This window comes from Plectropomus leopardus, chromosome 19 (assembly GCF_026936395.1).
Source record: "Plectropomus leopardus strain MGB_pleo_1.0 chromosome 19, ASM2693639v1, whole genome shotgun sequence".
In the NCBI taxonomy this organism is placed as follows: domain Eukaryota; kingdom Metazoa; phylum Chordata; class Actinopteri; order Perciformes; family Serranidae; genus Plectropomus; species Plectropomus leopardus.
The window spans coordinates 15,795,154-15,820,520 of record NC_142194.1 but is presented as its reverse complement, the minus strand read 5'-3'; the positions used below and the strand labels follow the sequence as shown (position 1 = coordinate 15,820,520).

Genomic DNA, 25,367 nt, shown 5'->3' with positions numbered 1-25,367 from the left:
CTGCTAGCAACAAAGACTGTTTATTATTTTGAATAACCGGGTCATGATTTCTGGAAAAAGACATTTTTCTGTGCTTTGAGCACCACAAGGCTGAGTGCCATCTAGTTCTATTTGAGAAAAGGCAGACACCTCTAGGGTCAATATCTCCAGCCCCTTGGTAACTCACACCAAAAGAATCTAGACTAATAAATAGCACTATAGGTAAAATGAAAAATATGTATTTTGGATTTTGGGGCGAACTGTTCCTTTAACATTCATTACAAAATGCATAGTAATACTATGGAGGCCCTCAGCTATCGGAGTCATGGAGTGACACACTACTAATTTAGCCTGAGAGGCAAAACATCTTCAAGACTCCACTCAGGTTTTTGTGACATATCACATCTCAACATTTGGTCACACGGGCTATACTATAAAGAAGTAATATAACCAGAATGTCCCTGATCACAAACTCAACCACAACAAAGTGAAGACTAAACAGATGATAATAATACAGTCCTTACAGATATATAATGTTGCTTGACAGGACGCTGCTGGTGTCCTCTATTTACACTCTGTACAGTTTCAATACATGTATACTAAACACCTCAGTGGAAAGGCAATCAGAGTGAAACATTTGTTGAAAAACATACTGTATATGGGTGAATAAAGCCTTCTCATTTTGCCTGTTTTGTCATACTGAGGTAAATTAAATTTTATGATGACAAATATGATGAATAAGGTCCACTTGACTAATCTAGAATATTTATCCATTAAATAGAAAAAATCGAAATTGAAGTACTTTTCTACTATTTAAAACACTTCTGCATGAACAGTCACGGGTACAGATGAACAGTGGGCATGCACTGTTTATGCTGGGGTGCTTTAAATAGGGCTGGCATAAAATCATGATTATCGTGGCCAATAGAGTTCATTCATCTTTCACGTTTGTTCTTTTTTTTCTATTTGGCAAATGAATGACACTTTTCTTCATAAGAAGAAAACTTTTTGACAGTTTGCTTTATAAATTTGACACAGGGTGAATAATTGACATACAACTAATAATAATCATTATGGGGGGAAGTAGAGTACTTATTTCGGCATTAAACACAGTTTGACAAACTGACGAAAAGAATGGTTTGAAAACCTATTATTTATTCAAAATCAGATGGAAACATTGCAAAGAATCATTTATTAACTTATCATCATTTAAGTTTTTTTGTAAAATCTGTGGTGTCTCACAAGATGCAAAGACTGGCTGACCGTTCCAGTACCCAAACTACCAATCTATATAGTACGGTAAAGAAAGATTTAATATGTCCCAATACATAGTATGTAAGATGCAATATGCCAAAAAATATCCGGATGTTCCACTATATCTGGCTGGATTTTGCAGTATTCAAGCAAGCATGCTTTTCTGGCTATTTTGACCCACAATCCTCTGCACAGTGGCAGATATGTCACATATTGACAGCTGGTTGACAGCTGATATACAGCTGTCAGAAGGTGCACTGATACATGACAGCACATTTGTAATATAAATTAAGTGAATATTTATAAAGATGACCAACAACAAAAAAGGGGAAAAATGACAGAAAAATGCATAAGTAGGCTAATTTTTACTGTCATGAGTATAAAATGTTAGTATCTTAAGCAGCTATAACTTAAAAGTTAAAACTACATTCATTGCAAAAAGAAAAAGTCTGTGATACAGAATCACCCCAAGTAACACACACTGTAGCTTGACACAGGTATCCCATCTGTGGCCACACTTCTTACATAATTTTCAGACATCAGACACCTGTAAGAAAGTATAAATATACTGTAAATGTATGCATGTGTGCAGCCATGCACGTGTAAATATACACAGTACGTGTGTATGATATCTCAGGTAGAATCTCAAACACATTCAGCACAGTGTGAAGGTTACTACATCTCTGAGATAATCCTTTAATGAATGGAATCCAGATGTCACTAAAGCATGGAAAATTGGGTTTCAATATGGTTAAATGCATATTTTCACTTTAACAGACCCAAAATGAACCAGAGTGCTCCTTCTGCATCCCCTCCAGAGGGTAAGTACCCTAACTTTTTTTTAACCAGAACATTCAGTGTCACACTCCAATGTGCAGGTGACTGACAGTGTGTTTAAAGTTTGCCATGTCTCAGGCCTCAGTGTCAGGAGATTTCGGCCTTCTGAAAGGGAGAAGCAGAGAAGAAGATGAAAGGCGTCCAAAGTTTCACTCTTCTCCCCGGCGGTGTTGAAGGTGAACATGCAGGGCCGCCACTGTAATCCAAGCCTATGTTGTCTTCACAAACACAGACATTAAATGCGATAAGATGCTGGTGGGATAATGACACAGTGCGACTGGTTTTCTGCACATACCAAGTCGGTTTATTTACTATCAATATTATGGGTGAGACAGAACACATTGCTCTGCTGGATGTGTGGTTCAGAGAGAATTAGAGTGTGCATGTCCATGTGTGTGTGTGTGTGTGTGTGTGTGTGTGTGTGTGTGTGTGTGTGTGTGTGTGTGTGTGTGTTAGTCCCACCCATTATCATCAGGCAGCATGCACCCACACATACAAACAGAGGCTGCTTTAAAGAGGTGGTGGTTAGTCACGCTTTTTTGCCACTCCAGGGTCAGTCACTTGTCACTGCTGATTGCCTGCAGGAGGTAAGTATCACCTTTTCTGCTCAAGTCATGAATGACATTAGTGCAGTAATATATAAAATATATGACAACTTTTTAATATCTTATAGTCAATGCTGCAGTAGGATGATTTGCAAAGAATTGTTCAGTTGTCTGTTTAGTCTTACTCAAATTCTGATCTGCAAAGTAAAACACTTTTCAAGAAAATCTGAGCCATGAGGCATGAAAGCTGCAGATTTCTTTCAGTGATAATGTGGGACAACTGAGGAGGAAATTTCTAATGTTTTACAAAATGCACAATAATACCATGGAGGCTCTCAGCAATCCAAGTCATGGAGCGGTCATTCAAGCTGTTGAGCCTAAGGGGCAAAACATCTTCAAGACTACACAGCAGGCTTATTTTGATGATATATTCAGACCATAAGTGTGTAAGTGAGATGCTCACATTTAATGATTCAGCTGATAGAGTTAAAAGAAGGCCCCTGTGCTTAAGTGAGAAAAATACCCACAAATTCTGTAATGTGGGTTAAAAAAACATATGAATTTGCTGAAGAAATTTTACATGCCCAGTTTTAAAAGATAAGTAATTTAGGGTGTGGACATTAATTGCTATCTTTCCACACGCATATTGGTGTAAGGGGGCTTTTGTGCACTTTGGACACATGCAATAAAAACTGTGTATGTGTGTTAGATGCTTATTTTCATGCAAAACTGAACCAAGGGAAGGGCCATGGGAGCTAGCCAGGGCACCTAATGTTCTAGGCCCAGCATTGCAGACACATCTCCACTCGTGTGCATACTGCACCAACTACTAATGTAAGGATTAATATTTATTTAAAGAACATAGAAGAACATGCATATTTGTACTTGATAATTCACATATGCACACAGGCATGTGCATACGCGCGCACACACACACACACATACACACACATGCATGCATGCACTAGCGTCTAGTTGGTCTGATCTGAATCTTCCACCCCTTTGCTCAGTTGTGTTTTGGAAATAATTTTTTCTGTTGTCACAGACAACTTCAGCGCTTTGGTCTAATCTGAGATAAAAATGGACACTCCGAAGATATGTTACATAAGACTAAACAACAACCTAAATCCATATTTCCTATAAAATGTATGTCTTTGTTGCAAATTTAAACATGAATTAATTTAGTTCATGTTTTAGTACTTTTCAACAAAGCTTTTAATAAACAAATTTAAAAGAACCACATTATTTCTTGATTGCCTAAATACACACATTTTATTCAAAATTTAAACTTTGTATTTGTATAAAATGTGTATGGAAGTCAACTGGGGTCATGTGAGGAACATATTCTCAGTAATATGTTATTGGAAAAAATATCTTAGTGTTGAAAACCGGAGTGTTTTTTAACTGGATCCATTGTGTCTGGTCCAGCTGCCTGAAACATAGACGCCAACCCCAGTGCAGAGTGACAGGTAAGAAGCGCACGCGCGCGCACACACACACACACACACACACACACACACACACTGTATCCCCACTCCAGGCACACGACATGTATTGACAGTCTAAACATGTCCAGGGTGAGCCGTCATTCATGTCCACACCGGAAACGAGCAGTGGCCCAGAGCCTGGAGCCTGCTGGTGGCTGAGACGGGACACAGCCAACATGTTTACCTTATAGACACAGAAGTGTCATCTGGACATCACCTTTCCACATTAGTCTGATCCATATCCACATTGTTGCTGCCAAGATGAAATTACAGTAGCTTAATGTGACACTTGGGTGGAAAACAATACCCAAAATATCATCAGTGTTTTTATGATGCAGTGAAGCATGGACATGGTATATCTGATCCTGTTTGAGGTGTGAGGGTGTCTCTTTAAGGGGCCATAAGGCATGATTATATCTCTGTCATCTACAAGTATGACCTTAAGCTGAAGGCAACACACTCAGGCATAATCAGCAAGGTTTGTTCAAAGTCATTGTGGGAAATGTAGTGAAAGTTACTCTTGATAAGAAATTAAACTGAATACCTGAAAAATGCACATAGCAACACCACATATACAGCAACAGGCAAGCCGCCTTCTAAAAATCTCACTTTTACTGGAAAAGTTTTCTGTTTTTATCAGCCTTCACCATTATGTCCATTTTAATACTGTTATATTTTTTTTTAAATTATTCAGTTTTATCATTTTTATTCTTTTAATTTCATTAATCTTCCCTTTGCTTTAGCAAATGTTACAATTTATCTCAGTTTTGCTATGTTGTTCTTACTGTGAAACTTTTTATTAATGAAAAGCGCTGAATTTTTATGATACATTCATTAATATCCTTATTAATACAAATAGAATGTTACACATTGTTTTAATTACAATCAAGTATTGATTCACCTGAATGTTTATAGTGGTAAAAATAATCATCTTATTCATAGATGAAGGATATGTTTGCACTTTTTCAAGTCAATAAAGCAACACACATTCAAATTAAAAAATGACTTCTGAAGTTCAAGTGAAACGAATATTTTAACAGGCACAGTCTGAGTATGTCAGATCAAGAAAAAATCTTCCAAAATTAAAGACTTATAAATATCAAATTCCATCTTTGTGTCGCTTGATTCTTTGTTAAGCTACAGTGAGAAAAGGCTGAAATAATTTGATACAAAACATACTGAAACTTTGGTAGGAAAGGAAAAAACTGTAAGAATTTGTAAACAAATGTTTTGATATAACTTTGCCGTTGTTAAACGTGGACTTTATTACTCCACTTTATCAAGAATTTTCTCAGTTTTTGGATTGTTCACTATGGAGGCATGTAGGAAAAAATAGATTTATTAACAACATGGAGTGAGTAATATGATCATTTTATGATCATTAATATGGACCTTTTCTTTAACCAAAAAAAAGCCTTAAATTTTCTTGATATAAAAGCTATTTGTACTTAAAATTTCCATTTTAAGGTTGGATGGAGACCAAATATTAACTCACAGTGACACAGACAAGTAGGAAGTGGCTATTGAAACCACAGTTGTGGAAACACATGTTTACACTGTAATTGTGGGAGGTGCAAGTTTAATTCATCCACCTGCCCCGTCCAGATTTTCACTCTGTCTCACATTGTTAGCGTCTGTCTCCCATGTTCATGTCCATCTCAGCCATTGTTTACATCTGTGTCTATCTGTGCTTTCAGAGGAACTGAAGAAGCTAATGAAGGACCAAAAGCAGCAGACCTACTGGCAGGAAACGGGCCGATGGGCGGGCTACGAGGAGAGCTTCGACCCTCAGGCCGGGGTGTGGGCGTCCTCCAGCATCTCCTACCTCACCTTCAAGAGCCTCGTCCAGCTCCGACGCACCATGAACACAGGTCAGAGGAAATCAATCAGAACATGTTGCACTTTATGCTTCACTACAATACTCTGAGATGGCAGTATTATTCTTTTTAATTCACCATACATTGACTGACAGCTTAAGTTACCTTGTAAATTCAAAGTATTATTACCAAATATAACAAACAAATGTGTTATTTTAGATTAAACTTCCAAGCTGCATTTTTTGTACAGATTTTTTTTTTTTATCACGAGAGTGCCAAACCCTTAAAACCTAATTTTTTTTGGGACTTTGCGCTTAGTTCTAGCTTTAGGTTTTGTCTGAAGCTCCCCTCACACTACAAACACACCAGCCTCCTCTTCTTCACAGTTATCTTTGACTATGTCTCTTTGTCAAAGGTGTAACAATTTTCGACTGTGAAGAGCAGACACTGGCCACCATCGCAGAGAAGATGGTCACAGAGATGGTTAACAAGAGGGAGATCAGGCCAGGGGACCGTGAGGGAGTGCTGAAAGCTCTTCTTCAGAACCGCAGGTATCCCTCCAAGACATCACCCAACCGTGACTCAAACACAAATGACCTACATTTAGGCTTTGAGCTGATGCTTTTATCTAAAGCTGAGTTTAACTATCTTGCTCAGAGAATGTTGAACACAACACCTACGTAGCTATTGTTGAGATCAAACCTGTAATTATGAAACAGCGTCTCTGACCACAGAACCATTGTGCCTGTAAGTCTTTATTAAGGTGACCAAATCGTACTGTAGTTACCTCGCACTTCACCTTCTAAAAGGGTATATATTGTCATTGTGTTTTCAAATTTTTGTTCAATAAGCAAAGAAATCTAAATGAAAACTGCAAACCTCAGATACGTTACATTTGTTCATTATTATGTAGCCAGTTCTTTGAAACTTTATGTTTTGTTTCAAAAAGCTGTGGTTAACAAGTTGATAGGATGAGGCACAAAAAAACTTGGTTATGGTTAGGAAGAGATCGTGTTTTGGCAACAAAAAACATTTTAGTCCAACATGTTTTGGGTTTCCTGCTCGAACCCCACCGCCAGCTCAGCCCTCTCCTCTTCTCTTCCTCTCCCCTTTCTCAACCACAAGAACTACCAGCTGCCTGAAAAGCACCGACAACTGGAAATACCCAGTACGTGTAAACAAGATAGTACATATACATTTTTATAAAATACTAAACCAAAGTTTACACTGTTATGTTAACCTCAGACAATTTCACTCTTACAATATGATACCTGTAAAATATGCAAATGTTAATATTCATGGCAACTGTGCTGTAAGTTGCCCGAGTCTATTTTGCTGAGATGTAAAGGTTTATTCACAAGAACAAATGGCAATCTGGTCAATTCCTTTTGTTTTGAGTCCAAGCCAACCTCTCGCTCCCCTTTAAAATTTATTCTAAATATTGTTCCTTTACACTGCTTGATAAGATCCAGTAATCAGAAGATTATATTATCTATTTATTGATTCAGTATTATATAAGGGATTTATTTCATTTTCTTCCTTTGCCTGAACAAATTCAGACTCTAAGACTGGCTTTGAATACAAAAAACATCTCACAATCAGATCAGATTGTGTGACATTCTTAGAAATATGCTTTCTTGCTGAGAGTGGCTCTGTCCACAGACAACATCTGCCTCCTATCACCTAATCACATATTTTGTTGAGTGACTGTTTTGTCAGGTGAATGTATACATACACAACTTTCCTCCTGTCTGTCTGTCATCGCAGCCACTCAGTCTGACACAAAAACAGCTAATGACATGTGATTTTCTTCCTCCAGCCAATCAGATGACCCAGAGAGACAAGCTCTGACTGATGGTGTGGACCTGCAGAAGTTTTCCGTTAAGGATAGGGTAAGTTCTTCCAATGATGAGATTATCCATATGTCATTGGTGATAACCTGATCGGATATCATGATAATGGTGGTATAATGACAAAGGTGAAAGGGACTTCTGGCATCAGACCGTTTCAAAAGTCTGACAGAGAAACTTTCAGAGGAGTCTGTTTTTGGATTTGTTTTGATGCACATTCAGATTTTTTGTTCCGATATACATAACCTCAGTTTTGGATTCGTTCTGTGTTCCTTCAGAGAGATGAATCTGACAGCGTTGAGGCCTCCATGGTGCTAGTAGGTAAGCCAGTATTTGCTTTTCATTAAGGATCTGGAGTAGAATATGTGTCTGGCTATGGAAGTGTTTGTGTGCATCTTTAATGTATATGTGTGTGTTCATCTGTGGTAACAACATTTCTGCATCTTGAACCAGGAGCCTTGGAGTTCCTAGAAAGGCCTACAGTCGTGTTTGTGCGTCTGAAGGAAGCGGTGGTGCTTGATTCGGCATTGGAAGCCCCGGTGCCTGTACGCTTTGTCTTTGCTCTGGTTGGCCCCAACAAGACTGACATGGATTACCGAGAGACTGGCCGCGCGATGGCAGCACTTATGGCAGATAAGGTAAATGAGCTGATAAGCTTTTTACAGACCTAAAACATGTGAGCAGGGACACATTAAAAGAATACTTCATCTCCCAAGTGAACATTTGTTCATCAATAACTCACATCATAAATGTTGAATTTGTGAAGAAAAAGTTGTTTGCATGCCTCTGGTGAACAATGAATACAAAAACGGAGAAAAATCTTGATGAATTAAAGTCATAGTCAGCAATGCCGTATCACAACATCAAATTGAAAAACTCTTACATGTTATCCAAATTTTATTTATCCAGTGTACGCTCAGTGCTTCTCAAACAGATAGCCCTCCTGAATTTTATCCATGCTCTCTTCAAAGCCAGATTCCATTGAAAAAAATAAAAAAATAAAAAAACATTTTAAAAAATCATTTCACCTCACTGAACACATGAGCTGCTGGTCTGCTTTTGCCTTGATCGGTTGTTTATTTGTGTTATTGTGTGAATCTGGATTAACTGTTTAAAACACCAAAGTCAAACAATAACACAAAGAAGCTGCTGACAGGATCACCAGCTCCTATGTTCAGCGAGATAAAATGACTGGTTTTGTCAATGGAATCTGACTTTGAAGAGAGCATTAAATTTCACTTTTATTTCAATTACAGGGTTTTCTGTTAGGAAGTTATGAGCATCTGACTGAATAAATGAGACTTCAATCAAACTACACAAGTTGTGTGAGCGTGTGGAAACAGAGACTTTAGTATAGTTTAGCTGTTGTTAAATGCAGATCTCCATGACTTCAATTCATCAAGATTTTTTTTTTCCATTTTGGGATTCTTCTTTCATGGGAGGCATGTAGGAAAAACAAGGTTTTCTCCACAAATTCAACATAACACAGGGTGAGTAATTGATACACCAATGATCATTTTGTGGGGTGAAGTATTCCTTTAACAGAGCACATAATTGTTAAAAGACGTGATGACTTCTGGTACAAACTAAAGCCCTGATTTTGGTCATCATATTTAAAGCCACAAATGAGTCTAAGGAGTCAGTCTGAGTCAGGATTTATTGCTACAAAAACTCCAAACAATGAAATTGTGCAGACAAAATCAATGTTTAGAACACAGAAATGCATCGCCACTCTTCCCCAAAGCCAGCGTGCAGTCTTAAGATCCTCTTCACTATCTCCATCCCAGGTGTTCAGTCAGGCAGCGATTCAGGCAAAGAGCCCCCGCGAGCTGACAGACGCTGTGGCCGACTTCATGGACTGCAGTATCGTCATCCCACCCACAGAGATCCAGGACGAAGCGATGCTCAGCTCCATTATCAGTTTTCAGAAGAAACTCCTGCAGGACAGGATCCAGTCTCCCGATTCCATCGTCCGCAAGGACTCCACACCTCGCAGGGGTGAATGCTATCAATTCACACCCAATACTATCGTCATGGAACTGATATGATATGACAGTTATGTACAGGAGCTGTTTTCTAGTTTAAGTTTATAGTATTCATATTAAATTGGAATTCTTTTCCCCCCAGTATCCATCTCTACTGGTCCTCCACCTGAAGACCCCCTGTCCCGCACTGGTCGACCATTTGGCGGGATGATGCGAGACATAAAAAGACGCTACCAGCACTACAAGAGTGATATCACAGATGCTCTCAATGCCCAGGTTCTTGCTGCCATCATCTTTATCTACTTTGCCGCCCTGTCTCCTGCCATCACCTTTGGCGGACTGTTGGGTATGAATCCATATTGGTTTTATTTGCTGATTCCCACACAATTTCATAAAATTTCAAAACATTTTCATGATTTTTTTTGTTGTTGTTGTTGCCCAGCATTTTTCATAAATGTCAGATTAAAACCGCTATTCGGACATAATGTCAGCTAGCAGTTGCTTAAGGTGGCACTTTGGCAAAGGCGGCAAAATGTGAGCAAACTAGTCATGAATAACCAATAACAGTAACTGCAGGCTCCAAGCATACTAGGCAACGCTTTCTGTAGGCACATTGAATTGAGACATCTGTCACGCTGCACCTGCGTCCGTTTGGTGCATTATTTGTAGCGTATATGAATTTGCAAATTGCCTGCCTCGTGAGTCATGCAAACTTTGAAACTGCATGACCATTTGCCTTATATATAAGCCGTACAAATGAGATTGTGAAATTCCATGTTTTTCCAGGTTTTCAATGATCATAGTATCATAGTATAGTATGATCAATGTATTTGTATGAGACTATTGTTATTGTATGCTACATTACTACTTTCTTGTGATCTTTGTCACTACAGCCGATAAGGTGGACAATATGATGGGCGTTTCAGAGCTGCTCATTTCCACCAGCATTCAGGGGATCATCTTCTGCTTCGTTGCTGCTCAGCCTGTCCTAGTCATTGGATTCTCTGGTCCTCTGTTAGTGTTTGAGGAGGCCTTCTTTGCTGTGAGTTATAACACTGAATCATTATTTATATTCAGGAGAGCTTTTGTGATCCATGTCATCCCATTAAAGTGACAGCTTCCATACTCCATAGCCATTATTTCTTTAATTCATTTGAAACCTGCACAAATTGGCTTGATTTCCTTCAAAAACATGAAAGGAAATTGGTAAAAAAAAAAAAAAAAAAAAAAAAAAAAAAAGAAAAGAAAAGTTCAAGAAAAGTTTAAAAAAAAATACCTTAAGATTAGCAAAAATGAAAGGAAAGGAAAAAAACAAAATAATGAAATTACTTTGAAATAAAAAGGGCTTAAGAAATAACTGTAATTCTGTAACATAATTTTAAACACCTAATTATGACAATTATATATTATCTATTATGACAGTTATCATTATAGTTAAATCCCCCTAGCTCTTTTTAATTACTTTAAACTTTAATTACTTTAAATTTTAACTTTTAACTTTTTTTTTTTTTTTTTTTTTTAAATGTGGTGCAATTCTTGTAAGTTGCTCTATGCTTTTTTTCCATGTTTTTTAAAGGAAAGCAGAGCAGTTAGCTCAGGGTTCAAAGACTGAAATTTTTGTAAAGGCATCTTAAGTTCATCTCATCCCTGGTTTCCTCCATTCAGTTCTGCAAGTCCCAGGACATTGAGTACATTGTGGGGAGAGTATGGGTTGGTGTGTGGCTGGTCATCATTGTGGTGGTCATTGTGGCCTTTGAGGGCAGCTTCCTGGTGCGTTTCATCTCCCGCTTCACCCAGGAAATCTTCTCCATCCTCATCTCTCTCATCTTCATCTATGAAACCTTTGCCAAGCTGGGGAGGGTAAACTATCATCATCAATCTCACGTTTCATCTGTTCAAATAAAATCGGACATTTAATTGCTGTGTTTATAGTGCTGTGATTATATTGTTTCTTCTACTACTGTCTCCTGACCTCTTTTTAGACTTTTAAAGCTCATCCGCTGATTCTAAATTACGATCATCTGAATGGAACTCTGGAGAATCCGTGGCACCCAAAGGTGGAAGAGTTATTCATCTATGACAATGCTACCGGCAACACAACTATTATCATCAACACCATTAAGCCACCTTACCCCAACACAGCGCTGCTCTCCATGTGCCTCATGTTGGGCTGCTTCTTCATTGCTTACTTCCTGCGACAGTTCAAGAATGGCACATTTCTTCCTGGAAAGGTGAGTTGGCTCTACAGGCCAGATTGTTTCAGCGAAGACCTTTTGCCTTTTATAACTGAACAGGTTATTCATGTTATCAAGCATTTAAAGGTGTACTTTGCAGGAACTGGTCTGTTATTGTGTAAACACAACATTCAAACTTGGTCCCATCCTCATTACACTGCTTGTTTGTACACTGCAAGCTGCTTTTGTAAGGGAAAAGCTAATACTTTAGGAAGCAAACTATGCTAACCGCCGACACATACCTGTTCCAAAATTTGCACAGAATTATCAACTTCGACTTACAATGGAGGGCAGCATAATGCTTCTGCAATAATTACTGTTGCCACTAGAGAGCAGCTCCTCATAATGAATATACTGTAGGTATGGGTTGTAAAAGGCTGCAAGCATAGTCTACCTATGTTGGGAGAGGAGGTTGACAAATCCCCAATTTTGCCACCATGCTGTCATTGGCTGGGGGCTACACACCACTGCCCAAAGGTTGCAGCCCAGGAATTTCTTAAATACAGCCAAATAAGAAGACAATAAGAAAATCCAAACAGAGGGCAGAGTCTCTGCAGATAAATACATCACCACACACTTGTAGTTGGTCATAAGTGATAATTGAGAGAGATTACTTCCGAAGGAGTCTACACTTTTTTTTTAAGGAAAATCCTCTGTAATATACATCCAATTAAAATTTTACCTTGATAATCATTAATCTTATTTGTGCTCACCAGGTCAGACGTTTGCTGGGTGACTTTGGTGTGCCCATTGCCATTTTCCTCATGATTGTCGTGGACTACAACATTAATGATACCTACACTCAGGTTGGCCCATCAGTCTAAGCTATAAAAACCCAGTTTATTGGCTGAATACATGTATAATCCATCTGAAATGGTAAAGGGATAGGTTTACAATTTTTAAGAATACCTTAAGACAATACCCAGATGCCCATATGGACACTGAAACAGGTCTTGTTTGCTGTTATCATTCCTCCTGTTCATACTGGTCAGTAAATTGTCCCTTCCATGTACTTTCACTGTAAGTAATGAAGGACAAAATCCATGTTTCTCTTTCTGTGGAAAACAAAAAGACAATTCAAAGTTAATCTAAAGCTAATACAAGGCTTCAGTTTGGAGCTCTTGTTGGCTGGTATGAAAAGGTGGCAAAATCTGTTTCTATGCACACTATTGTTTTCATACAAAAGAAAGATAAAATGAAAACCTATCCCTTAACACTCATCAAATCTGATAGATTTAATCAAAAACTGGTGCCTTTTTCTGAACAGAAATTAGTGGTTCCCAAAGGTCTGACAGTGTCCAACCCATCCAAAAGAGGCTGGCTCATCAATCCTTTTGGAGAGCACAAGGCTTTCCCTGTGTGGGTGATGTTTGCCTGCTGTGTCCCAGCCTTGCTCGTCTTTATTCTAATTTTCCTTGAGTCTCAGATCACAACGTGAGTCTTACATCACAGCAACATCAATCACTGGATTATCAAACTTTGATAACATTTAATGGCCTGTCCTTAACCGAACTTCATGCTTTACCTCTTTACAGTTTGATAATTAGTAAGCCAGAGAGGAAGATGGTCAAAGGCTCTGGATTCCACTTTGACTTGCTGGTTTTAGTTGGCATGGGAGGGCTCAGTGCAATATTCGGTGTACCGTGGCTCAGTGCTGCTACGGTGAGATCCGTCACTCACGCCAACGCCCTCACCGTCATGAGCAAAGGAGCAAAACCTGTGATTGAGAAGGTGAATGAGCAGAGGGTCAGTGGCATCGTGGTGGCATTGCTGGTTGGTAGGTGCTTTCTAATCACCCATGCAACTTTTCTTTAACTGCAAGTCTACAAGTCTGTTATTAATAGTGCACCATCCTTTATCTGAATGCCTGTTTGTGTTGAGGTCTATCAATTCTGATGGAGCCAATTCTGAAGTTGATTCCCATGTCGGCCTTGTTTGGGATCTTTCTCTACATGGGAGTAACGTCACTCAACGGGATCCAGCTGTGGGATCGTATGCTGCTTCTGCTCATCCCTAAGAAATACCACCCTGACGAACCCTACGCCACCAAAGTGAGAGTCCCGTGATTCCATGATAACTAAAGTGCATGATGCTCTAAAATGCTAAAGCTGGGTATACACTGTTCAGTTTGAACCTATTTCAGACATGTTGATGTTTCAGTTCAACTCTCACTCTAGGAGTAAATCCTCTGTAATGTAACCTCAAACCTCACAATTTATGTCCTCACACTAAAGGGACAGATCGACAAGCCACAACCTGTGTGTTTACAATGTGCATGTAAAATAAAATGATGCAGTTAAGTGTCATTTTAAAGCACCGACGTCAGGTTTGTTTGCTGGCAGAGGTCTGTAACATAACACCAGTACAGTTGACAGTTGTTGCCGCAGCTCAAAAACTAAACCACCATACTGTCCATCTATTTGGTGCATCATGTCGCCATGGCAGTTTCAGATGCTCTCTTTGTTACTTTGCGCCGGCGCATTGGGGAAAAAAAGCAATGATGTTGGGGAATCCACTAGTGGCTCTGTTTCAGATGTGGAGAGCCTGTCAACAGCAGACCAAATTTCAGACATGTCAGAATTTTATTTGAAGATGAGGGACACTTAGGAGCAGTTGAATGGACCCACTCAATTTCTTTTTTTCATACTTAAATTGGCTTTATTCAGTTGTACTGTTATCAGTTCTCAAACACAAAATGTACCCATATACTCAGAAATCCCAATTTAATATTCACAGAGCAGCTCCAGACTTTATACTTGATGACATCATACATATGAGTTTTAGCTCTCCGGTTTTATTTGAGATTTGGGAGAGTTGTTCATGTTCACTATTTTGGCTTTTGTTCGACAAATGGGTGTATTTCCCATTTAAGAATAATAATGTGCTTTACAGTAACAAACCCATATGTGAACTTGTATCGTATTATGTCATGTGTTGGCTGCTGTTAGAGCCTGTAAATCATATCTGAGAGCAAAAAGTATCCATGTGTGCAGTCATGTCTGACTGATATTTTGACATGTTTGCCACAGGTGAGCACAGGACGCATGCACTTGTTCACAGCCATCCAGATAGTGTGCCTTGCAGCTTTGTGGATTGTGAAGTCCAGTCCAGCTTCCCTCGCACTACCCTTCATACTCATCCTAACCATCCCTTTACGCATGTTTATGACCGGCCGTCTCTTCACTGAACTGGAGATGAAATGTGTAAGTGGTTACCTTGTGTCATTTGAATAAATGAGAGCAGATGTAAGCATTATTTAGGAGTTATTTATTCTGTCTGTTGTGTTTGTAGTTGGATGCTGACGACGCCAAAGTGACATTCGAGGAGGAGCCGGGGCAGGATGTATACTGTGAATCTCAGATGCCATTATAGATTACTTCTATGACAGCTATCATGCCAGCAATACTTTTATTTTGAAAAAAAAAATATTTATTTTATATGTGCCTCAAATTAATGTTTCATCCACCTCTGAGCACAAATATGTTTGGTTTTTTTGTTGTTGTTTTTGTTTTAATATATCTTTATTGTTTTCTTTTTAGAGTTGAATTACAGAGGGAAAAAAGAGAAAAGATTAAAATAAAATCAATTTAAAAAGAACACAGCATAAAAGGAGGAAGAAGTCTAACCCCTATTATGCCTCTTTTGATTTAGACATAGAATATTTTCCCCGGCCTTTTACAAAATGTAATATTGTTCTCCAACATCCACAGTTGCTTCCATACGTCCCAATTTTAAAACAAGACATAATCAGGGAGTTTCATAACCTGGTATCTCACACAGAAATATATATATATATATATATATATATATATATATATATATATATATACCATCCCAGAAGGGCTGTATTTTAATGGAACTAAGAAGAAAAATGCGTGTGGTTTGGCACCATGTGGTCACATAATAGTCTCCATCTTGGCTGTTGAATATTTTGTTTACTTTTAATTTTGGGTGTCATGAAAAACCAATTTTGAGTCTTCCAAATAAAGTCTCTCACTGTGTAATAAAGTCTGTCCCTGTGCAGTGGTCTGGTGTATTTTCATACATTACATCTTTTCCTCAATCACTTATTGATATTTTAGCAGGAATTGTCAAACTGACAACACTGGAGAGCAATGTCGGGAGCTTAAAAATTGTGAATTTTTCAGTGGTTTTAGGACCTATTAGCTCTAGTCCTATTTTAGTTGTGGCAGGCTTTTGATTGGTGCAAGCAGGGACCAATTAAAGGTTCTGTTGTTCCTATTGTTGACTTTTATTAGAACATTTACTTAGAACATTAATTTATTGTGGTGTTATTGGGGTGCAATGTTGTACAGACAATGGATGGATACATTTAAATCCCTAAATTTTTAACAGTCTGCAGTAATGGAAAATGAGGTAAGATAAGAAAGGAGAAATTTGTCTTGGACATTACAGAGAACACAGACAACATGGCCACACATGTAGAATCAAACTGCAATTAACATACAGTATCACCCCCGAATCCTATTGCACAGTGCCCTTGCATAGATGCTCTACCTAAAATAATTGCACTTGCACACACACACACACACACACACACACACACACACACACACACACACACACACCACAGAAAGTGGTGGTAAGAATGAAGGTTAAAAGGGCTGATGATAAACCAGTGGACATGTATTTTTCTCTGGACACACGACAATGGCAATTACAATTTTTAAAATGTATTATCTAATTTCGATTTTTTGTGATTTAATAGTATTCAGTTGATTAAGTGCCATGATTTAACACCTTCCGTATCAATAGGTGGCGCTTTGTAACATCAACGCTGCTCGAAGAGCCAGTAAATACGAAGAAGAAGAGGAGCAAGCTTATTGGTTGTTTGGCTACTTCCGGTGACGCTCTTTTTTTTTTTTTTTGCTCGTTTCTGATTGGTTGCTCTCTCAACTGACCCGCCTACTAAACACACAGAAACATAACATGTTGGCACAGGGATCGTATTTTAAGTGTTGGCGGCTACAAAAACAACAGTGACGAATGTTTTTGTGTAGCTCCATGTGGTGTTTTTGTGCTGCTTTTGAGCGTTACGGTAACAACGGCAATTCATATATATCGTAAGGCGGGATATCGCTAGCTCTCAGTTAACTTGCTAACAAAGCTAAGCTTAACAGGTTAGCTAACATGCTAATGTGTAGTTCAACATGGAGTGAGTTTTGACTTTGCATCCAGCTGATAACAAAAGACTTCTGCCGAAAACACGTTTATTAGAAAAATGGATCAAACTAAAAAAGCGACTGAAGAAGCTGGTGGGTATAATAAATGCCTTGTAGTATTAAGTAATTTATCATTACTTAAATTACACAAATTACTTAATAGTAGCTTTTCTTTGCAAGACGTGTTTGTTATTGTAATGATTGACTGTACTTTCTGTACCTGTGACATGATTACAGTGTGGACCAAGGAAGACCTCCAGAAGCTTCTGGCTGCAATCAAAAGCAACATCCCAGCACAGGACAGGATGACTGTATACACCAAAGTACTACAGACTTTAAACTGGAGTGAGGTGGCTTTCCCCCCTTTCTCTCCTGAAGACTGCAAAGAGAAGTGGAGACAGATTCTTCAGAGGGTGAATCACAATTTAATTTTTAGTTGATGAAACAGTTTCACCACTCAGTAGCTGTTCTGAGATTTCCAGTGATGTCACACAAGATGCTACAGCCGATGAGGTTGGCAGGTTGAAGAGGATGAGCTCTTAATGCCAATGACTGTCTGTTTTATGTTGGTCGAAACAGTTCATTTCAGCATCATCTGATTTAGGTTTCCTGACTAATTTGAACATTTTTTATACATTTTATACATAAAATGTTAGACTAAATTCACCTTCGTTTATATAGCGCCTGTCATACACACATGCAAAGTGCTTCAAGTGGCAACATTGAATTAACACAGACACAATTTAAAGGACAAAACAAACAGCTAGGGATTGACAGCTTATTAACCTGGCTGATTATCGGGGCTGATTTATGGCATTTTGCCAATTATCTGTATCGGCATTTTATTTTAATAATCTCAGATCAAATTAATTAATAAAAAAGTGTGCATATTCCACTCAACCAACACCAGGAAAGGCAAGAATCAGCATAGGGGGAACTTTTATTTTTCAAAACCTCAGGGAGATATTTTTATTTATTCATTTTTTTATTAAAATGTTCAATTAACTTTATAAAAAAAAAGCTGGGAATTCACCGTATATGTTGTTGAAAGTTTCAGTTTTGGTTAAACATTTGCTAAACAATCAAAACAAAAATATTTTCATTGTTAATGTTCATGCATATCAGTTCAAAATATAGGTTTTCTGTCTCATTAAGTAATTATAATCGGTATCATATCAGCCCTGAAAAACCAATATCATTGGTTTATATAATAAAAATTATGTAAAATGCTGTAAAAACCAATGCTTAAAACTTTAAATTAGGACTGTAATGTTATCCCAAATGAAAAAAAAACAGATAAAAAAAAACAGATCTTTAATTTACTTTTTTTTAAAAATATACCAAAAATACCTGCGATAGAATGCAATATCAAAATATCAAAAACATATATAACAGATTTGAATTCTGAATTCAGAAGTGAATCGTTACTTTTAGGATTTCATTAACTGCTAAAGGGGAACCGTAATTGTAATTGTAAGGGAGCATGCTTGTTTGGTGCATACCCCAACAAAAATCAATATAGCAATATCTGTCAACGTAATTGCAATATGTATTTTAATTTTGCATAATGTGCAGCCCTTTATCTTGATAAAAGCTAATGTTTTTAACCCTTAAGGTATTTTTTACCCTCTTGCTCTTGGTCAGGGACACTTAAGTAGTGCAGAAGCTTGATTCTGGATCTCCAGATTAAGGGAAGACTTTCCTGCTCATACTTCCTCCGTGGTGTTTTTTTCTGTTCCTTTTCCTGTCATGCTAGTAACAGTACACACTGGTTTTCACTGGAAAGTTTGGCAGGTTTTTCCAATTAAAAAGTCACCAAATGTAAAAGATGTTCCTGCAGAATGAGGAACTGCAAAAATGTACAATGTATTAAAATATTCCTTGAAGATATTCTATCAGTTCTGTCAGTTGAATGTGATGTCCTTGTTCTTCAGATGCGTAAGGTTCGGAGCCTCACAGAACTCGTTGTTGAAGCTGAAGATTTAATTTCCTCTCCTGTCTCTGAGATTAAGGTAAGTACAGCATGTTGTAAATACTAAATTGTTCTGCAAGGTCATATATGAAATACCATGGATGTCACTGTCTCTGCTACTGCAGAATTCGTTAAGACAACATCACTCATCTGTTGAAACAATGCACACCCATTTGTGTTGCCGGTCAGTTGTGCAGTGTTATGTAGTCAGTGTATTGCTTGGTTAATTATGCATGTGCACTGAAAGTCCCATAACACCTTTTTACCCAGAGAATATGCTATGGGGCCTTTGCTAAGTCCTTTCATCATGCATCCTTTGCATTTTTACACAGAATCAAATGACGACAGCATCATTCTGTTCCAGTCAGTGATTTTAGACAGCATGCCAGCATCACTGAACCAAAGAGGTGTGAGTGCCATAACTGTAACACAACAGCGTCGGCCTCTAGTGTGACATAAAACATACACATTGGCAGCACTTTATAAACAATAGGAATGGCATAATATGGCAATAATGTTTATTTTGAATTATCTTTTGTTATATGGTGGCTGTTTTCATTCTCTACTCAGAGGGTAAGAAGCTCCTGGCAGTTATTTTTTCCAGATTTGCGGATATTTACAGCTGCAGTTCTTCCTCTTTGAGTTAGCTGCTAACTGTTAACAGATAATTTTTAAATGTCTTGCAGTGGATCGCAGGCATAACACATCGTCAAATGTCACCGCCATGCCACTCATGGCGCGGTCCTGATTGCTGTCCTGTTTATAAAGACACCATTTTAGGGCTGTTATTACCTCCTATCGCAGTACCTTGTATACAGAAGGGCAAGACGGCATAACAGCGTGATATCCCCGCCCTGAATGGGCAGTGTAAAGGGGCTTTTCATTCAGTGAGTTGACAGTGTGTAATTCTACCTGCAGACCCATCTGGATCGCCCGAAAAAACCCATCCGACCACATATCAACTTTTATGAGGAGAACCGTGCTGAGTTTCTTGAGAAGCACCCAGACCTTGGCCGCCGAAGTCTGTTCAAGCTCCTAACGAAGAAGTACAGGGAGCTCCCAGATGAAGAGAAGGTACAGTCAGTGAAAGGCTGAAACGGCACCTTTTTTCATTTAGCGTTGCCCAGAGAGTCAAATTTTAAAAGGTGAATTAACTGACATTTTCCAGGCACCATATGTGGAGAAACACAAGCTTGCAATGGACAAATACAAAAAGAAGATGCTGGAGTTCAGGTTGTTGATTAACGCACATCCTGTTCCATATCGACTCATGATTTAGTCCAGGTTGCGCGGGTAAATTCAGTGTCAAACAAACTCTTTGTCTTTCAGCAAACAATACAAACTGCGATCCAAGGGGGAGGGACATTCTGCAAACGCTCGATCAGTAAGTGACGGTCACATCTGCTACACCTAGACATAAACACTAGTGTACTGTTTGCATGGACAGCTGGGTTTATTGTTTTCCCCCAACTACCTATATATATATATATATATATATATATATATATATATATATATATATATATATATATATATATATATAATTTTTATACTATTTAATATAGTTAATATGACAGTAGTTATTTGGAAGGGCAGATGTTTGATTGTAGTTATATAACACTTCTGGCAAGGTTCTCATTAAGTAATTGTCATCTTCAAATTGGTGTTTGACCTCTCTTTACTAAAGGATGATGAAAGGCAAGATGAAGATGAAGATGAAGCTGCAAACAAACTGCCTCCCAGGCCTCCTTAGTAAGTGTCTCACACACACACACACACATGCGCGCGCACACACACACACACACACACACACCAGTGAGAGTATATATATATTGACGGGACTTTAATTTTGAAGCTTCATCTAAGTGAATGAAATAATTGTCGTTACTGTTGTGGATGAGGATGTCATTGGAGGCCCCAGTTCAGAAGGTGCAAAAAGCAACGTGCGTTCATAAAGGGTGTCTTTGGTATTTTTCAACCTGGACCCTATTTTCTCATACTTTTGTATCAAGTGAATAATCGAGACAATATTTTCTGTGGGGTCTGATGGAAAGAGGCTCTCTTCCTGCTCTCTCTGCTGGCACAAGCCAACAAACAACAGCAGACACTATGCCGGTAAATGGAACCAACAATCTCACGCCAAAAGCGAAACAGCTCAACTCTGTCATTAAACCCGTTGATAAACGATAATGTTAGCTGTGAGAGGCCAATAGTTATTCCTGCGTGTGTGTGTGTGATAAAATGAGATTTGACCCATTCTAAACAGTCATATTTAGCTAAAGTTACAGTGATTGGTCACATTTGCATGGTCTAGCAAAATTCATGTGGACTGGCTGAATTTTTGGTAATTGTTGCAATCATGAAACCCTTGAGGGACTGATTTGAAAGGTAACCTCATTCACGTCCTCATCCATTATAGGGCATGGCATTTCCAAAGATGCTCAATATTTCCTGCCATCATTAGACTTGAGGAAGAAGAAAATTTTAGAAGCTAAAGCGGATTTAGTCACGGCCTTATAAATGTAGCTTGATTACAGTTTTTTCACCTGTTATGTCTTAATTTTTCAGTAATGGACTAAATCATCTCAGGCTAATAATGATGCAACCAGGTAATAAACTGTCAGCTGAGCATGTGTGTGTATTTGTGTCTTTAGCAATGGCTATATTCTGTTCTGCAAAGAGCAAGGTACATCCATGCCATATTCCACAACAACTACCATCGTGCGTGTGTGGGCCCAACGTTGGTGGGATTTGACTGAGGAACAGAGGAAAGAGTACAACTCACGCTGCAAAATGGTATCAGCACACACAATCTGGTTCATAAAGACAGTATTGCGAAATATTGGCATTTTATGTTACAGAAAAAATATCACTTGAATCTGAAGTAAATACTTTGGTCTTTTCTTTCAGCTGCAGAATCAGTACTCAATCAAGCTGAATTCTCTAAGGGTGAGTAATTTACAAGATTACAGTTGCAACGTTTAGCTGATGATGTTAGTCTTTGTGTGACCATGTTGTTTATGTTCTACAGAATTCATTTCATGTTTCCTGCACATGCAGAGATCTGGATGGTTTTCTTGATGTCACAATCTCAAAGATTTAAGTTCTGGTTGATTTTGCAGCACCTGTAGTTACTGGTGGTAAATGCAGTTTAACACTACAGGTCAAAGAGCTCTGGGGCAGCAAAATAAAATATTGTTATTTTAACATGGAAGTCGGGCAATGGTAGTAGCAGTAGTGCTTATCTCTCCAACCAAAACACTGCATTTCTTGTGACTACTTGATTATAAAAATCAACTTATGTTTTACCAGGGAAATGTTTTTAATGTTAAAGCTGCAGCAGTAGGAAATGTTTTCGGTTTGCATTTGGAGTGACTTAATACAGCCTTTTTTCCACAGACGACACCCCCAGCACTGCAAATATATCAGTAATGTAAAACTTTCATCAGTGGGCTGTCACTTCCCATAAAGAAACGCTGTTTTCAACACTTGGTTGACTAGTGTGGTAACAATTTTCAGGAACTTTGATTTTATTGAACCTATTTGTTCACTTCTCCAGCTACCAGTTGTTCATTTTCTGTGTAGTTAAGGAGTCTGTGTTTTTTTTTTACCTCATTTTTGCCTCATACAAAGAACAGCTTTTACTCAGTGGATGTTTGTGATCTCTCTTCACTTAAAAAATACATATTTTACAAGTTTTACAAATAAATCTTGTCATTTACATGCAGGTCAGAAAAAAGCATCCAACATATCTTCCTGGCGAACCCAAGAGACCACCTCGGTGAGCATTACCGGAAAATATTTGTTGCTTTGAATTACCCAGAGTAAATGACAACTTGCAACAAATCAAATCCGTAGTTGTCTACTTGCAGACAAACTCGTGACTGATTTTTTTTCTCTACTCACAGATCTGCTACTTCACTTTTCTGCAAAACTCAGATGGAACTTCTGAAGAATAAAATCCAAGACCGGAGGGAGCGCTTCGCAAAGAGTAACAAATTGTGGCACAACCTCTCCCTTCAGGAGAAGGAACGCTACAGAAAGAAAGCACTAGAAAGCAAGATAAAATATGCGATCGAGCTGAATAAATGGTTTACGGTAAAAAATAATATTTTTTTAATTCAAGGCAGTTTTGTTTTAATCTTCAGACCAGAAGGTCCTAAAAATCATCCCCTTTTGTATTCCTCAGACGTTGCCAATAGCAGAGCAGATCACTTACCGGAATACCAAGCCCAGTGTAAGCACTTACACAAATTCAAGAACCCATTTGTTTCTTTAATTATAGGTTTCTCTAACTTTTATTTCTAATATTAATAATCTGTCTCTATTTGCAGAAACAACAATACCTCTTTGTCACCCAAATGGAAATTAATCAGTTAGGCAGAGAAGAAGCCTGTGATGCTGTGTACAGACCATCAGTAAGTTGACATGTTGATGCAACACATATGAAGTAAACAGTTCTTAACCACACCAATGCAAAGCTCTGAGAGTACGGCTGTCTTTCGCCTGAATTCTACCTGTGACTTATTTTTGCTCTATCCTCTGCTGTGCATCATACAGATGTGAATTTGCAGATTTGATCATTTTTTCCTTGATATTTATGCTCCTACCTCAAGTAACTAGGCTATGTAGTTGCAGCAAATGGTTTCTTTTTTGTTGTTTTTAATGTGTTTATTGTTGTTATTTCCTACTTAGGGTTTCCCACACATTTATTTGTGGCAGGCTGCCACAATTAAAACATCTGTCACCAAAAATAAATTTTCTAGCGCTATTAAAATATATATATATACCGTGCAGTTATTTATTGCACCAGACTGTCGGAGTGCCGAGCATACTGTTATCACAGATGGAGCAGCAGAACACCAGGCAGTGAAAGTGAAACTGTGGTTTACTTATTTACTTACTTACTTACTTATTTTTTATTATTAGGGATGCACGATAATATCGGTAAGTCGTCGGTATCAGCAGATATGGGCTTTAAAATGAATCTGCAAAGATGCTTTTTACTTTTTTTGTACCTTACCTTGAAAAGCATTGTATTTCATGTCTCCATCTGCTGGTGGGCCATCACGAGAGCTGTATGCACAATATGGCGTTAATTCCACCACAGAAGAAACTTGATTATTAAAATTAGGTGGGGGAAAAAATATATCTATTAGTATCGGTTATCAGCCAAATGAGTTGTTACATATCAGCATACCATCAAAAAATCCAATACTCTGTATCTCTAACATTTAGATTTAATGAGGGTTTATTTTGAAAAACGACTGTATGTGCCATTCCACTCTCTGGCCAGCTTGATCTGTTTTGTGCGACTGCGTCAAAAATAGACAAGTATTTTTAGCAGAACAGAACAGAGAGCTGCTACTGGAACGTGCTGCAGCACTTCTGGTGAAATCACATGTATTGTTTTGAGAGGCCACAGTCGGCTCCTCGTCTCACCCCACAGCCACTTCTGGTGGAATTGGGATTATTGTAAAGTTTCAAGTAAATGTAATTCATTGGAAATTATTCTTTAGGTTTACTTATGACTCCTATATAATGTTAGTTGATGTATGCTAATTAGTACATACTCAATTAATGCTTCAAAATAAGGAACGCGGCAATAGTTTTAGGGTTACTGTGATTTATGTCCAGAATATCTAGATGCTGCACTCAGGTTTAAAAAGCTCAGTAAAAATCTGTCCTTTGTTACACAGGATTCAGAAGATGAAGACATAGAGGACAGCAGCAGCAGTGATGAAGAGGAAATGGATTTTAACGCTTCTGAGGTTAGAACTCTTAAAACTTCTTTTTTTTTGTAGTTTTTAATTATTTTTTTCAGTTCAGTTTGTTTGTTTTAACTATCAACTGTTGATCTACAGGTCGAGGAAGAAGACGATGACGATGTTGTCATGTTTGAGGTGTATTAGATTGTGACGTGAGAAGAACAACAGATCGCCACATTGAGTTCAGAGCTGGATTGTTCGACAGATGGCCTGCACACTGGATCACATTTGAAACGATGGACGATGTTTTGCTCTCAGATTGACTAATTTTATACTCCGTGTTCTCAAAGTTATGTCTTTACCACCTGTTTTTTTTATTTAATTTTTATTATTTTGTGGAAAAACAAAAAAATAGACTTTGTCAAGTATTGTTTTTTCACTGGTATAAACCCTTGCACATGTTGTTTGTAAATACCAGAGAGAAGAAATGGTTCCAATAAACATGATTCATCTGGA

General features: G+C 38.1%; 2 protein-coding genes across 3 annotated transcripts; both read left to right on the top strand.

Moving 5' to 3' along the window:
* Positions 1–2,554: 2,554 nt before the first annotated feature.
* slc4a1b (solute carrier family 4 member 1b (Diego blood group)) lies at positions 2,555–15,999 on the top strand. Of its 2 annotated transcripts, XM_088070226.1 has the most exons (18): positions 2,555–2,657; positions 4,044–4,084; positions 5,800–5,973; positions 6,335–6,470; positions 7,739–7,811; positions 8,048–8,090; positions 8,223–8,407; positions 9,557–9,767; positions 9,897–10,100; positions 10,648–10,796; positions 11,420–11,614; positions 11,737–11,985; positions 12,705–12,794; positions 13,256–13,422; positions 13,524–13,765; positions 13,870–14,039; positions 15,018–15,191; positions 15,280–15,999. In XM_088070226.1, the coding sequence occupies exons 3-18, from the start codon at positions 5,817–5,819 to the stop codon at positions 15,358–15,360; spliced, it is 2,526 nt and encodes an 841-aa protein (XP_087926352.1). In that variant the 5' UTR covers positions 2,555–2,657; positions 4,044–4,084; positions 5,800–5,816; the 3' UTR covers positions 15,361–15,999. The 2 variants fall into 2 exon arrangements, with proteins under 2 accessions (XP_087926352.1, XP_042363742.1); XM_042507808.2 differs by lacking the exon at positions 4,044–4,084 and having other exon boundaries at positions 2,558–2,657.
* An 892-nt stretch (positions 16,000–16,891) lies between these two features.
* Positions 16,892–25,367, top strand: LOC121959059 (upstream-binding factor 1-like protein 1). Its single transcript, XM_042508241.2, has 15 exons — positions 16,892–17,264; positions 17,409–17,584; positions 19,106–19,183; positions 20,062–20,217; positions 20,312–20,376; positions 20,473–20,527; positions 20,831–20,895; positions 21,798–21,939; positions 22,054–22,092; positions 22,872–22,924; positions 23,052–23,241; positions 23,333–23,380; positions 23,478–23,561; positions 24,843–24,914; positions 25,008–25,367. The coding sequence occupies exons 1-15, from the start codon at positions 17,231–17,233 to the stop codon at positions 25,053–25,055; spliced, it is 1,305 nt and encodes a 434-aa protein (XP_042364175.2). The 5' UTR covers positions 16,892–17,230; the 3' UTR covers positions 25,056–25,367.

Excerpts from the sequence above, each read along its gene's own strand:
- LOC121959059 (XM_042508241.2), top strand. The coding sequence starts at position 17,231 with ATGGATCAAACTAAAAAAGCGACTGAAGAAGCTG. Across the intron at positions 23,242-23,332 it reads AGCTGAATAAATGGTTTACG|ACGTTGCCAATAGCAGAGCA; the intron begins GTAAAAAATAAT and ends TGTATTCCTCAG. Across the intron at positions 24,915-25,007 it reads TGGATTTTAACGCTTCTGAG|GTCGAGGAAGAAGACGATGA; the intron begins GTTAGAACTCTT and ends GTTGATCTACAG.
- slc4a1b (XM_088070226.1), top strand. The coding sequence starts at position 5,817 with ATGAAGGACCAAAAGCAGCAGACCTACTGGCAGGAAACGGGCCGATGG. Across the intron at positions 7,812-8,047 it reads AGTTTTCCGTTAAGGATAGG|AGAGATGAATCTGACAGCGT; the intron begins GTAAGTTCTTCC and ends GTGTTCCTTCAG. Across the intron at positions 14,040-15,017 it reads ACGAACCCTACGCCACCAAA|GTGAGCACAGGACGCATGCA; the intron begins GTGAGAGTCCCG and ends TGTTTGCCACAG.